The 16,879-nt window shown below is 33.7% G+C and overlaps 1 protein-coding gene across 1 annotated transcript in view; it reads right to left on the reverse strand.

Moving 5' to 3' along the window:
• LOC137397199 (sodium- and chloride-dependent glycine transporter 2-like) overlaps positions 1-16,879 on the reverse strand; it is a 44,965-nt gene that overhangs the window by 11,883 nt on the left and 16,203 nt on the right. Inside the window, exons 7-11 of the mRNA XM_068083487.1 lie at positions 14,975-15,107; positions 11,514-11,648; positions 6,702-6,805; positions 3,560-3,684; positions 2,282-2,503 (exon numbers count right to left, since the gene is read on the reverse strand). Of these exons, the coding sequence (XP_067939588.1) occupies positions 2,282-2,503; positions 3,560-3,684; positions 6,702-6,805; positions 11,514-11,648; positions 14,975-15,107 (719 nt within the window). The remainder of the gene's footprint in view (positions 1-2,281; positions 2,504-3,559; positions 3,685-6,701; positions 6,806-11,513; positions 11,649-14,974; positions 15,108-16,879) is intronic.

A 16,879-nucleotide genomic window follows, 5' to 3' on the forward strand; every position in this document is an offset into this window, starting at 1 on the left:
TTCCAATAAATGATGTTGAGGTCGAGTTATCTGAAGCAATTTATCATTGCGTTGGAACTGACCAAACAAATCCGTTCGAGTTAACCTTGTGTTTGAGATGAAATGTTACATTTTATCCGAGGGCGAGTTATCCGAGTTGAACTGTAATTAGCCGTAAAAAATTCCCAAAAAGTTGGGGTGGCTCAGCCGGCCAGCCGCCCCAGAGAATACGGGCCTGTTGATAGTCCACGAAACAAATGGCAGCAAGCGATCAAATTGTTTTATCGACCTTGCCCACACCATTCTACCTGTGGTTTACAATTACAAACTAGTCGCAAATTGAATTTTTTTTATCGGTGAACTGAACCTGAGGAATCTAATTATGTTTGTTCCACTGCATTTATTTTCACATCACTATATTTTCGCACTCATCAGAGCTGCGAAAGTAAGTTGCTGCGAAATTTTACTCTGTATGCTACTCACGAAACTAAATACTAGCAAATATAAGTGTCTTAGGGTAGCAAAACTCTCACTACTTCTCATTGTTTATAAGACGATGATATTTTTTCTCATGATATGTAGTTTGAAAGTTAGAATGGCAAATGTTGTTATATGTTAAATACAAATCAATTTTCTGTCCAAATACTCTTCTATTACACGGGCAACGCCGAGTGGCACAGCTAGTATATATATATATATATATATTATTATATATATATTATTATATGTATTATTATATATATAACTACATTTATATATATATATATAATTATATATATAATAATATATATATAACAATAATATATAATAATATATATGTACTATAATAGTATACATAAAATAATAATAATTATATACAATAATAATATATAATAATATATATATAATATATATTATACATATATATTTATATATATAAATTTTAGCTGCTTGTTCAGTGGAAATCTAAACGGTCAATATCAAAATCTTTAGTATTTATCAGCAAATTAGTATTTTGATCAAAACCTCAGAGAATGTCAGCAGGTGACTTGAAGAATTTAGTGTCATTGACTATGTATGAGCTGTTACAACTACTAACACCCTAAAGATGAAAAATATGTTGTGCACTGATGAATCAATGAGTAAATCATATGCTTTGCCTTTTCAGCGATCACATAGACCTCCAACATATAATAATTATAACACCATAGCAGCCAAGCATATGAATATAAGGATTCCCGAAACATCAGAGTTTGTAAAAAAGAGGAGATTGGTGAAAAATAAAACTAGAAAATAGCAAACAATCTCTAAAGTTAGTTTAGATTTTACGTCGTGTGTTCCTACCGTTACCGACCTGAGATTTTTGTAGAACCTCGTTTAGGATAACCAAATGTTAGTTTCTATTGATACAATTGTGGGTGGTTTTAGCTATATTGTTCAGTATCCATTGCATAAACATGAATTCATCTACTACATTGCTATTAGAAACAAAATCGGACAAAATCAGACAAATTTATCACATCTCAAGTTGTTTCTCAACTTGAGATGTGATAAATTTGTCTCATCTCGACTTTAAACAAGTCTGAAACTTGTTTAAAGTACTGTACTTTTCGGACTATTAGTCGCTACTTTTTTCTGACGATTTGAGCCATGCGGCTTATATAAGGATGCGGCAATTCTGTGGCTTTTTCTTTCATCGCTAGGGCCCATTAACCAGAATCTTTGGTTAGTGCACCTCTAGCGGTGAAAGAAAATACGAAACAATGCCTAACGGTACAGTTCCATTAGGCACTAGGTTAAAAAGCGTCGGTTAATACAAAACAATGCCGTTAGGCACTGTTCCGTATAAACAGCAAAGTTGCTGCCGTGTTACAAAGCACCGTCCTGAGTTCTGCGGCCTATGCAAAGGTGCGGCTTATGTATTGTTTTATTATCGTTTTTTGGAAAATAAAGCAGGTGCGGCTAATATAGGGGTGCGGTTTATAGTCCAAAAAGTACGGTAAAAGAATTTTTTCCAAATTATGTTTAAAAAAATATCTTTTTTAATTTTTCTGTATTTAAGCTTATATGGAATTTTCGTTTTAACTTTTTGCTATACATATACATGTATACTTATATTGTGTAGGCAACAGTAAAGCGCGTATCTGACAGCACTTGAACGCGCCTTCACGAAAAGAGCATACCAAGGGAGACAAATCTAACATTGTTTTTAATGTGGATCACACTAATGTGAAAAGATATTATTTTATAAAGTTTATAATGTTCTTGTATTACATCCTCTTTATGTACTTGTACTCTAGTACCTCGACTGACTGACACCTACCTGGCAAGAGAAATGTGAAGCAGGTGGCAATGATCACCCAGTGTTTTCGACCAATCAGCTGCGGGAATGCATCAAAGATGGTAGTGGTGATGGTTTCGATGAGAGTGAATTGGGTGTCAAGGCCAAGAGTGATGAGCATGAAGAAGAATAGGATGGCCCAGATGGGTGACCCTGGTAAATTGAGGACTGCCATTGGGTAGATGACAAAAGCAAGCCCGGCCCCTGCAAGAGAATACACTGAGTCTGGACTCACTCCCAGAGACACTTACAGCTTGCATTTTACATCCAAACGAAATCACTGAGGAGGTTTGACATCTCTGCACATGTGTACGTTTTAGCTAATGCCTGAAAATGCCTAAAAGCTACACCTGCTTGAAAGTGGCAACTGTCTAAACGTCACCCCTGCTTGAGAATGGCAGCTGCCTGAATTTATACCTGCTTGAAAGTGGCAACTGTCTAATAATGACACCTGCTTGGGAATGGCAACTGCTTGAAAGTGACACTTGTCCGGGAGTGGTGCCTGGCTGAAAATGACTAAGGTTAATATGACATTCAATGGAAGAACAGTAAGAGTTTTTGGTAATCTCCAATGTGTCAAGTTTGTTTTGCTATAAATGGAAGTCAAATGATGTCAATATCATAATATGGTATAACCCTGTATAGATCCATACTCATTCGTTACTGTGCTAAAATCGCAATTCTGACCAAATAAATTCAAACGGGTTTTCAGAAATTCGATATACCGCTAGTATTTATGCAATATCTCAAAAATCCATGCAGATATTTTTTTACTGTAAAGTGTATTTTATTCAAAACGAAATTTTCTACAAGAAAACTATAAAATTGTTTAGTGAATCTCACTTTTGCAAAATTTCTGACTCGTCCTTTGCATTGAACGAACCGGGTGAATTTTTTATTGCCATGTCGATGGCGATCTGATTTTCCTGCTTTGAAAAATGATTAGAAATGGAATTGCTTAGCAAAAAGATTTTCAATTAGCTGCATGTGATTGGCAACAAGGTTGTTTCATTGGAAACAAAATTTGATTGGTCTATCTAATATGTAGGCTTCATAAAGAAAAGTGAAACCCTATTGATAAGCCGATACATCGGCTTACGGTAGCGAAAAAGTTAACAGGCTAAAATAACAAATTTTTACGATTCATCTTTCCATTCAAAATCATTATTGAATCAGGATGTAGCCATAGATACTGCAAGACGGAGAGAGTGGGTGGGGGGTCTAGAGGAAGCAAACCAAGCAAATAAGAGAGAAGCATACCATCTTTGGAAACTTCATCAACAGGTGTTTTGGTAACATGAGAAAGGTTCCCAATGTATGAGTAGATGACGAACCCAGCAAATATGGAAGTAGTGCAGTTACCCAAAGCCACTATCAATGTATCCCTGCCAACACAGAAAGTATGCTATTAATTGACAAAGCGAATATGGTGGAGTGATATATCCTTGAGGAACAGTGAAACAAACATCCACTGGTAATAAATTACTGAGTGGGGTTTTGAACCGGTTTGGAATGTATGCGGCCTAAAACATTTAGAACATCAATTTAATACGTAATCATTGTTATTCCACATAAATAAAAACCATTGGTAGATGATACAAACCCAGGATTAGAAAAATTCATTGTGTATAACATCATCCTGGGCTACAGAGTACGTGCATGTAATAACTAACAGTTCTAAGGAGAAACTTGCTGCACTGTGAATCCAACACTGTAGCAACTAACAGTTCTAGGGAGAAACCTTTGCCCTGTGAATCCAACACTCTAGCAACTAACAGTTCTAGGGAGAAACCTTTGCCCTTCAAAACACTTGCTTTAGAAATTACAGTGAGACTCGGCTAACTCGACCTTCACGGACCGAGAGAAAGTGTTCGAGCTATCAGAGTGTTCAAGTTATGAGAACACTGTCACAAGCGTATGTATTTATCAGTACATATACAAACTATAAATAAATCAAAAGCATTGATTGCTCGTTGCAAGTTAAGGGGCCTCTCATGTAATGTTTTAACAATTTTTATGAGAAAGTATAAATATATTCCTATTACTTGAGATTTGTTTGTTTGTTTTAAGTGATGTGACTGCCAGGACGTTTTCAGATTAAAATTGGCAAAACTTGATCGTGATTAAAACGCTCAGAAAAAAGACACATTTTTCTTTTGAGCGTTTTAACAAAAACCAATTTTGCTGATTTTTCTTCAAGCTTATCTGAAGGTTACCTCGCTTCTCCTTGTTTTCGAAATCCCCAAGCAGATTTTTGGTAAAATTTGATTTTTTGCAAACCTTTAGAAAAGTCGTCAATAAAAATATTTTGACAATAGTGGTAATAGTGACGCCTAAGAACTACTAAAAGTTGATGTTTATCTCTATGGCTTGAAATAAAGTGATATTTCAAAGCGATAAAAACCGTCTCGGTAGCCGTTGGGCAAAAAACTGTTTGAGTTAACGAAGTTAAGGTCGAGTTATTTAAAGCAATTTATCATTGCGTGGGAACGGACCAAACAAATCCATTCGAGTTAACCATGTGTTCGAGTTAACCGAAGGCGAGTTATCCGAGTTTCACTGTAATAGTTTTGGGGAGAACCTTCGTAGACTGACAAACTCAAGTGTTATGATCCTGTTTGTTGTCAATTTCATCATAATTTCTAGATGAAGATGAGGAAGGTGCCAGACGCAGGTAAAATGGGAGTAATCGCCAGAAGGAATCATATCATTGATAGTGATTTAACACATATTAGTAATCACTTGTAAAAGTTGAAACCATTACATTTGCTGCATCTTGAGGCGGAGCAATCAATAAGAATAGTTATGAATAAAAATTTAACTATTAATCCTTTGAACTCTGGACATCCTTGTCAATGTGTGTCAGAATCTCTTGGCAATTTACCAAAAAGTAGGACATTTTGAAGCTTATATAGACTAGATCTCTATCTGTTCATAATCAAATGACATTTGGCAAAACAGTGGACAATAAGTTTAACAAAACACTGCAAACGACACCGACAAAAAATTTTTTTAACATTTTTTTGGGGCTAAGCAATCGAAATTCATACGATTTTAACAGATACTGGGAATGCTTGCAGTATTATCATATCAATCGAGCACATGTTCATCATAGTTTTCTGACTCATTCACCAGCAAAACCATAGTTAGTATCATCAATGATATACAGCCCCACAAGGATAGGCGATGGTCATCATGTGGACGGGGCTTAATGATCGAGCTCATTTGGGATGAACCCGAACACGGCACCCGAACAAACAAATATGCTGAATAAAGCCCCTTGTAAATTTACAAATATTATGAACAATAGTGGTTATTTTACTGATCTCTTGGTTTCATTTTGTCGTCAAATAAATATAATTGCCCAATATTGTCACAGTTATGATCAGTCAGATGCCATTCACAAGTATTCACGATATTAATAGTCGCAATCGTAAAATAGCCCAAAATCGGTTTTATGTTTAGATTTTGAATATGAAAACTACATTCCACAGCTTTGCCTGCTGTCCCATCTTATTGGTCAGGTAAAACAATGTGACATCGATGAAAGACTTTGTCATTTTATATTTTGGGTGGCTAAATATTAATCAGAAACTAGAAAAAAAGGCCGTTGTTTGAGTGATTTTTGGTAAATTATATTTAACTTTAAGCATATACTATGACACCTACCAATTTCAAAATTAGTAAAAGTAGAATATTTGAAATGTTTTATTTTCCATGGATCTATTTTTTTAGTTGGGTGTTACCCCTACATTGTAGAAATTCAAGGTTTGCTATTGTGAATTGCAGGGCCTACTGACTGAATGAGCTAATGACACGAGAACAGCGATTCGTGTTTTCTAAAACCTAACAATGCAACGCGACCGCCCCGCGGGAATTGTGTATGCTCCGAAACCCAGGCTAGCACAATCCTAACAGAGCACGATCATTAAACCCCGCCCATATGATAGCCGTTGCCTATCCTTGGGGGGCTGCATATCATTGATATCACACACTATCAATTATATAGATTAGGCTATATTCTAGGCTAACCTCAAGGCTGTTCATCTGCATCATTATCATCTATCGTATCGAACACCCGAGTTGTATCAAAATTTTTCGTGATATCGTCTCACTAAAATTGCTATAATAATGAAAGGAGTGGTTAAAAATATTCTAAAATGCTAAAAAATGCAAGGAACATTTCTGATCTAACGCTCTATGTAGAGATTAAGTTAATTTGTTTGCGCTGGTACTTGGAAACAGAGCTATGTGAATGTCGGAATACTGGCTGTCAGGTTTAAAATGGTTAAAAAGTCAATAAATCTAAAAAAACAGCTCGAAGTTGAATCCAACGCCGATTTTTCACTAAATCTTCAGTAAGGCGCAAGGTTTAAACATGGGTTACTAGAATGTTACTCACTTGAACATGTTGTTTCTGAACCTATTGTAACTGGCGAGAGCGATCAGACCTCCCCAGCAGACGGCAAGCGAAAAGAATATCTGTCCAGCGGCATCCCTCCAGACCTGCAAATAGGTTTTATAATCGCTAAGGCTGTGAATTGCCAACTGAATTGTAACTCATGTTTTTGTGGATCTGAGACTAGTTCTTCATGTAATAACCATTTACTCATGCAATTTATTCATGTACAGAAAGCATCTTCTGGAGTTTGACTGGCTCGTTCAATTAGTGTACATTAGAAATGGAGACATCAACTAGACACAAATTAGAGTGCAGTAGTCGAGCTAAATAATAAAATTATGTTATATTACAATATGTTAATATAACACTATAATTGACATTATAATTAACATTATAATGTTAATATGTTAATATAACATTATAATTGACATTATAATTAACAGTATAATGTTAATATGTTAATATAACATTATAATTGACATTATAATTAACATTATAATGTTAATATGTTAATATAACATTATAATTGACATTATAATTAACAGTATAATGTTAATATGTTAATATAACATTATAATTGACATTATAATGTTAATTATAATGTTAATATGTTAATATAACATTATACCGTACAGGATGAAAATATCCGATGGATATAAAAATTCGCGATTTCGCGAGCAGTAAACTCCGCGAATTATTAAATTCCGTGAATAATTAGTTTTATTTTTTATCACAAGGGAGAATAACTACTGCATCAAATTGAAAACTAGTCGCTAGGCTAGTTTTTAATATAACTACTAAACGTAGGTGAGTTCCAAAACATTTTTAAAATCATTGCCTAGGCTTTGAGCTAACACCATTGCCAATGCATCACATTTATTTACAAAATTATTCAAGGTTGTCACAAGATAGGCAGAATGGCGTCATAGCGAAAATAGCCACTAGGCAGTACTAAACGTAGCCGAGTTCCAAAACTTCTTTAAAATCATTGCCGGGGTTCTGAGTTTTATTGCCATTGCAGCAAACTTTACAAAATTATTCAAGGTTTTTATAAGTAGTTCGGCATGGCTTCATCATCGCAAAAAAGCTCTCCTAGTCTTTATACATTGAAATCAACTCCATCAATCTCGAATACCGAAGTTGAGGACGATTATGATTCTGATCTGGACATTATGGTATGTATTTGATGTGCTGTGCAGATACGTTTTTCCATTATTAACTGCATTAGTTAATTCTTTTGTTTAAAAACTGATCGCTTTCATTAAATACTTCAGCTATTGTTTTTGTACTTCCTTGACACTTGTTAAGATTTTTTTCTTTTTTGTGTTTACTGCAGATTGAGAATAAAACAACCTACTCCGATTACGAAAACTAGAGACAAGTAGTAATATTCATCAAGGCAGGAATATTGGCAGAGAAGCAACCAGTCAACCTAGACCCCTTCATTGACAACAACTCCTTGATATCGCTGCAGCAATCATGATTAAATTATGTATTTTATTTAATGTATAGATATATTATAATTTATTACAAACTTGAGTGTACAAATAAAATTTTACAAACGATGAATGGAGTAAATATAAACAGTTTAGTCTATATTGCGGTTGTCTAGAGCAAAAAAATTAAACTGAGACTCTTGATAAGTGAATACCAGCGTGTAATGGCGCTCTCCGACTAGTTATTTTAGTAATAGCACCTCTACATCGCTGTTACTGTCTTGGGTAGATGTTAAAGACGATTCTCTTGCTACTACATGGCTGGTAAGGAAGTTATCATCAAAATTCTCCTCGTAGCTTACTATTGCAAAGTTCTGCCGGCTGGCCAAAGATTTGTGCTCGTAAAGGCGTTTTTGCTCTTTTTTTAAATCAGATATATTCTCCTCGTAAGTAGCTGCGGTCACTTCTATCTGAATTTTCATACTTCCCTGAATGATTCGTGATCTTCTAAAAATGACATACACCACCCTTGCAATCATTGTTCTTCCGTGTATGATGAAAAATCTCTCTCTCACACTAAAACAAATAATGAATTGGTAGGGATGGAAAACATGAATATTGCGTTTTACCGAAGAACCAAAGTAAGATTCAACTAATTTAGTAAATGTGAAAAACTCATTACTTACCACAAATTGTTGGTTCATCAAAGGCCTCCAAATCTGTGAATATTCGTGAAAACTTCTGAACGCAACAAAGAATTTATAGCTTAGTACGATCCACCCGTAGTTGTAAGCTAAATAGAAAGCCGCGCGCATTGCGCAGCCGCGCAATGCGCGCGGCTGCGCGCATTGCGCGACTGCGCGCAATGCGCGCAGCCGCGCATGCGTAATGTTAACTCTATTGCTAGACGTAATAGAGTTAACTTTTCCTAGAGAGTGGCAGTTTTCAGCCGCGAATAAATACATCCCCGAATATGCATGAAAAGACAATTTTCGCGAAATATAACTCCGCGAATAAATTCATCCTGTACGGTAATTGACATTATAATTAACATTATAATGTTAATATGTTAATATAACACTATAATTGACATTATAATTAACATTATAATGTTAATATGTTAATATAACATTATAATTGACATTATAATGTTAATTATAATGTTAATATGTTAATATAACATTATAATTGACATTATAATGTTAATTATAATTAACATTACAATTGACATTATAATGTTAATTATAATTAACATTATAATGTTAATATATTAATATAACATTATGATTGACATTATAATTAACAATATAATTAACATTATAATGTTAATTATAATGTTAATATGTTAACATAACATTATAATTAACATTATAATTAACATTAATTAACATATAAATATTAATTAATGTTATATTAATATTATATCATATTATGTTATGTTATAAGATTATGTTTCTTTCTGATTAAAATTTAAACTTTCCTAGGATAGAAAAATAAACTTTTGGGCAATTCAGGTAGTAATTTGGCAAACAGGTATTAAATAACTTACAAAGACTCAGAACTGAGAATTGTTTCCTCTTTCATTTTATATTAGGAGTGAAGCCAACAACTTTTTTGTATAAGACAGCTATAAATTATGGAAAATTATGCCAAAGCTTGTCCAAACCAAAAATTTTAAAAATTAAAATTGGCATACAGGTTGTGCAAGCTCCTAGGCACTCAGCAATATTTACTTATGTAAATACATAGATATATGCGTGTATCAATGTATTTTTACGAATTTTTCTTCAGAATGCAAATACTTTTATGATTGTCACTGATTGCATAATTATTAAATTGATGAAAGTTATTTCAAATTAAAGCTTTTTTGTTAAGTTCTTCATGTTTAGAAAAATACTTATAGTTAGCTGGCAGCAGTCAATCGTACATGTAATTTGTTTGTAAAGAGAAGATAACTCTTTATAGAACAGCGAACATGAATGTTTTATTAATAAAACACACTGCGTGCGGAGATGTCAGTCGAAGTTTTTTTAATTGAGATGGTTCTTAATTGAGAAGGTCCTTATTTGAGAAGGTTCCTAATTGAGAAGGTGACTCCTGAAAAGCCTTAAATTACTGCAGAAATAACCATCTTTATGATAGATTACCTAGTTGGATGGAGGCAAGTTGAACGGCTATAAAATGATCACTAAGGATTTTGACTTGTTTAGTTTACTATCTAGTCAGCGATGAACTTGAATGCTGTCATTTTAATTATTATCCTTTGCGCTCTCTGACGTAGTGAGATTCAAAAATGAAAAAATAGTTCGCATCATATGAAATTACAAAGGGGTGTATTAACCAGGCCACTTATAATTCCACAGGCTGTAATAAACTTAAAAGATTAGCGAATTAGGACGGCCAATAAAATGCATTTTTGTATAAGAAGCACCGTAAATTAAGGAAATAGGGTGCACCCTATTAATTAATAGAACATTGACAGAAAAACAATAGCAAGTTACATGGATTCCAACTGCTGGCTTGAGACATTGTAATGTCTAACTAGAAACTTTCATATATTGAAAAGAAGGGATGGAGAATATCAAGACATTCGTCTGTGACTGTTCATCTCTTGATGATTGAATCTCCATTGTTCTTAATGTGGAAGTTGAAAAGTCGAGGTTCAACACAAACTCAACAAAAGTTCAAATGAAAATAGAACTATTAGCCTACAAATCCCATTAAGTTAACAACTGAATTTAGGAAACAGCTAGTGCATGACTACATGAAGCTAGTGGTTTATAAGGCTACATAGGTGAAGGTCATTCAAATGAATTGTTCTGGCTGGATCAAAAGGAATGAAAAAGCAAGCCAGTTTACATCATAGTAATTAGGAAGAACAATGCAGCAAATCAAATATTTGTAAGGCAGACTTTTATTGTTTCACAACTTATAAACCTTGGCGGGGTGATATGTATATGAATAGTGAGTGAAGATGATGCACTCAATTTTTTTCAGTTTTCACTGTCAGCGCTGTCGACAGCAATAAGTGAGAGACTAAAGTAGTAAGATAATACCACTGAGGTATCACATAATACTTGTATATACTCACTGTAGCTTTTGTAAGGTAATACCACTGAGGTATCACATAATACTTGTATACACTCACTGTAGCTTTTGTAAGATAATACCACTGAGGTATCACATAATACTTGTATATACTCACTGTAGCTTTTGTAAGGTAATACCACTTAGGTATCACATAATACTTGTATATACTCACTGTAGCTTTTGTAAGGTAATACCACTGAGGTATCACATAATACTTGTATATACTCACTGTAGCTTTTGTAAGATAATACCACTGAGGTATCACATAATACTTGTATATACTCACTGTAGCTTTTGTAAGGTAATGCCACTGAGGTGTCACATAAAACTTGATTCCAGCTCCAGCTCCAGGCAGGGTGACACCTCGAAAGAACAGTATGATGAGAACGGCATATGGGAAAAGCGCTGTGAAGTACACGACCTGCAAAACATACGCGAAATGATATCTTTAGTGCTGGCAATTGCTTGATGCTTGTCTACAATAAGCATGCATTTATCTGAAATTACTTTCCACACACCCACCCTCAGCTCTTTTTGGACGAAACATTTCACAGCAAGAACACCTCACTGTAGCAGCTACTCGTTGAAGGAATAAACTTTCAGCAAAATTAATATTCCAGCGAAAAAAAGAAAACTTTTTTTCATTTTTTTAATGTAAAAATGATAATGTTATGTATTATTTTTTTCCATTAAAAAAAATTAGGTTTTAATGTAAAAAAAATTAATTAATTACTTTTTTATTAATTGCATGGCATTAAAAAAATTGCTATGCACTTAACTAATTAATTTTTCAGTTAATTGCATAGCATTATTTTTTAACGTAAAAAAATAATGCTATGCATTATTTTTTTTACATTAAAAAAATAATGCATAGCATTTAACTTTTCTAAGAAAAACTTGTACTCAATGCTGGTACCAACTGGGAAACTTTTGTTTTAGGAAAAACCCTTCTGGTTTAGGGAGAATACAGTAATCTATCAAATTTGTGTTTGTACAATTGTATACATAATATAATAAAGGTTGCAAGGCAAGGACCGCTTAAAATTCATATAAAAGATTGCAAATTATACCTTTCAATGGTAGCAGAATCGGATGAATCCCTGTATTAGAATTTAGTAACAATCACCACTATCCTGACATCTGTGAGTTGTACGAGCGTTGTACGCGATTTATATTAGTATATTGAGTATTAGTACTAACACTAGTATGAGTACTACAATCTTAGTAATACTACTAGTATAGTAGTTTTACTAGTACTACCAGTAAATACTAGCATCTCTGCTGATATACAATATAAGAGAGAATTAATTATTTCATTCCTAATCCCATTACCTAATCTTATTTCTAGTCCCTTCCTGTTGAATATAATTAACGTTTTATACTTGCAATTAATAGTTAAAACTGTTGATAATTTAAAAAAATTAATAGTGAAAACTGTTCTGTAAACGTATTTTCATTCCATATTTCATTTTGAGTTTCATCAGATAATCTAGAGTTGGAAGAAACCATGGTTTTTATGAAAAAACTGAACAAACCATGGTTTTTGGTTTAAACCGGTTTTTATGGTTTAAACCGGTTTAAGAGTTATACTTTGAGGTTTATAAAATTTGCACAAGGTTTTTGCAATTTTAAGTCTAATTAACCTCACTCACCATAGCTGCACAATTGAGTATTGAAAATAAATATATGAAATCATCTGTTAAAAATGGTACTGTGGGAGTTGTTATGGGGAAAAAAAAGAGAGAACATATGGAAATTTCAGAATGAAACTTTAATCACACATTATTGATGAAATACAGAGCAAAAATCTTATCACATAAAGTGAATATATTGCATACAGTTCTATGTATAAGTAGGAACTTTAATCCAAGTGATGAATTGCGTGGTAGTGAAGAGCAGAGCATATGATAATACATGATATGTATTATCATATGCTTGATATCATAATATGCTTGATATGCTAGGAGCATATCATATGCTATGATATGCTCCTATCATATTATCATGATAGGAGCATATCATAGGTCTACAATTGCTAAAATTAAAGCAAAAAATTTGTAAATTGTAAGGGTAGTAGTAGTAGATACAATATGTGACTGAATATGTACTTGGGTATTGTTCATACTGTAAATAAACACAAGTTTCCCAGGTTTCTCTGTGCCCAGTCTATTTCTGACTTGAATGGACAAACCCAAACGTTGATAATATTTGCTCAATGCTAGCACTAGAGTTGATTTTTCGAAACACAAAAAGCTTGATAAACTGAATTCTAACAATTCAACTAATTTGGCTTGTGTCCAATAAATATTAGTTTGCAAACCTAAAGCTTTTTTCCAAAAGGATTTTACTGTTTTAATTTCTAATTATAAGCAATCCTCTCTCACTGGCCAGACTTGAGATAGTTTTCATGCATTATCAGAGACAATGATGGTATTAGTATATTTCGCATGGTTTTCATATTTCATCAGTAAAGGGTTTATCATATCACTTGATAACAGTAATTGCAAATGAAATTCACTAATTCATTGTTGTGCTAGGATTCCATGTAGTTTCAACTTGAACTCTGCCATCAATTTACTACTGTGTCCTAAATGAACTTCCATTACATAAAATTGCATTTCTACTACACACAAACCACTAGGAGCTTCAAGTACAGTGAAACACGGATAACTCAAACTTCAAGAGACTGAGCAAAAGTGTTTGAGTTATTAGAGCGTTCAAGTTATCAGGACAGTCATAAGTGCGCGTATTTATCAGTAGATACATGTACATATACAAATTATATATCAATCAAAAGCATAGATTGCTTGTTGCAAGTTAAAGGGTTTCTCGTGTGAAGTTTTTAATATTTTTAATCAGAAAGTATAGATATTTTTCTATCACTTGAGATTTGTTTGTTGCTTTAGGTGATGTGACTGCCAGGACGTTCTCAGATTAAAATTAGCAAAACTTGATCGCGGTTAAAACGCTCAGAAAAAATACATACGTATTTTTCTACCGAGGGTTTTAACCAAGATCAATTTTGCAATAAGTCAGTTATTACAAAACTGCTTTACTATTAAAAACCCATTATCGATTTTGCCGAGATTACTTTAATGTTACAGTGTATCCAAATTTTACATCGCTTTTCTTGCTTTTGGAGGGCTTATTGCTAAATGGATGTTTGGTAAAATTTGATTTTTGCAAACCTTTAGAAAAGTCGTTAATGAAAATATTTGCCGATGTTGGTAATAACGAGGCCTAAGAACTACTAGAAGTCGATGTTTATCTCTATGACTTAGAATAAAGTGATATTCTAAAGCGATAGTAACAACCGTCTCAGTAGCCGTTTGGAAAAAAACTGTTCGAGTTAACGGAGTTTTGGTCGAGTTATCTAAAGCCATTTATCATTGCGTGGGAACGGACCAAGCAAATCCATTCGAGTTAACCATGTGTTCGATATATCCGAGGGCGATTTATCCGAGTTTCACTGTATTATGTTTTTCACAAAAAAATAATTAAAAAACCGGTTTTTCCGGCTGGTTTAAACCGGGTTTAAACTGCTTGGTTTAAACCCTGGGTTGGAACCGAGCCAACCCTGAGACAATCTCAATGAAAATAATTTATATTAGTCAATTGATCCCGTAGCATATGGCCCTACAGTTTTCTTTTAAATGATTCTATTAAAGGCAAGACCACCCTTTCAAGCCAGAGGCAAGACATATTTTCAGGCCGACATGAGATAAAATAGCTTTTGTTAAAACAAACCTTTCCGGAGGACTTGACACCTTTGTAGAGAGAGAGAATAACAAGCACCCAAGCAGCTATGAGACACAATGCTAGCTCCCAGCTAACAGTCCCAAGTTTTTCAATTCCTTCAGATTCATTCAAAACCCGTCTCCTACAATGGAGGGTTAACAACTGTTAGTTGCATCAATTCTTTTGACTAAATAAAGGGGACGACTCTAATGTAGTAAGAAAATGGTGAACTAGAACCCTTGGACTAATGGTTTAGAGCAGCTGTGGCCAAATGGCAGATCTAAATTTGGATCTTTGTTGTTTTTTTTGGATCTTTCAAGTTAGCTGTCAAAAATATTTTCATGAAAAACAATCATAGAACATGATTCACAAATACTCATCTTCATAAACTTTAAGAGTCGCTGTAAGTAGCCGGGAACCGCGTTTTGATAATATTGTGAAGTCAAAGCCCACTCATCACTTTTCTCACTGATATTAGACATATTTATTACATCACATTCATTCAGTGATTTTTAGTCAAATTATGTATATAAAAAAGTTTTTAAAAATCGTATTTGTTTAAAATGTCCACAAATATTTGCATGTTTATGTATGACAAAAAAGAAAAATAACAATCACGTGACAAGACAATAACCAAATTTCATGGCTACGTCATCGAAATAAAGAGATTCCAATTGTGGACGGCTTTTTCTTTTTGAGCTTTTAAGAGCTTGTAATCACATTTCCATATATTTTGCACCTACAACACAACAGAGTAAGACATTGTGAATCTTTTGATACCAAATAACTGTAATGTGAATTTTATTGCAAGTCAACCTTTAAGAGTCGCTAAAAGTAGCAGGAAACCGTGTTGATAGTATTGTGAAGTCAAAGCCCACTCAACACTTTTCTCACTAATGTTAGACATATTTATTACATCACATTCATTCACTGATTTTTAGTCAAAGTGTGTATATGAATAAAGTTTTTAAAAATCGTATTTGTTTAAAATGTTCACAAATATTTGCATGTTTATGTATGACAAAAAAGAAAAATGCACATCTTCAGCTCGTTATGGAACTTTAATTTGTCTGTGGTGAATCATGGTCAAAATAATTTGACCATCCCTCTAGAGTACATGACCTGTGAACAATGCTTCATCGTGAAAAAGAAAGTTGACTGAAAAAAGGCCAAATGCGGCGGTTTTGTTGCACTTTTTTCAAGGAACTTTCGCGTGTGACTTTTTCTCAAACACAAGCCCACAGTACCGTAAGTAACAAACTGTAAGGAACAAACTGTAAGTAACAAACTGTAAGTAACAAACTGTAAGTAACAAACTGTAAGTAACAAACTGTAAGTAACAAACTGTAAGTAATAGGCTAACAGCTGAGTTGTAAAGTCGGAGTGAAGTTAACATAATGTCATTTCATTGTACGATCAGAGTTATGGTGTTATGGTTCACCAAAGAAATACATGTAATTAATAACTGTATCAGGCTAGTTGTAGTTTCTTGTTCAAATTGGTCTCGATACTTCGGCATATGTGAAAAATGTGAAAAATGGTTCACATTTTCGATGGCATGTGAACAACCAGTTTTAGGCTAAAGGCAGCACTTAGAGCTCATCCGGCTAAAAGTTTGTCATTATTTGGGCGAAATGCAGCGCGTAAAAGTTTTGCTCTACTAAAAAAGTTATTTGAACGCTAATATCGACTAGTTCAGCAGTGCACAAGAAGAGTTGAGGTCCGAATACATTGTGGAAGGTATTGGACATATAGAAGATGTTCATTCCATGGAAAGCAACAACCAAAACACAGCCATCCGAGCAAACGATGCAAATACTTTTGTTTTAAAATTTTCAATTTTTGTTTCTGCATGTAATATAAGTATGGCTCCTTTATGTCATTTGTTCATAAATATATATTTGTAACATTGAT

Source organism: Watersipora subatra, chromosome 5 (genome assembly GCF_963576615.1).
Source record: "Watersipora subatra chromosome 5, tzWatSuba1.1, whole genome shotgun sequence".
NCBI lineage: Eukaryota > Metazoa > Bryozoa > Gymnolaemata > Cheilostomatida > Watersiporidae > Watersipora > Watersipora subatra.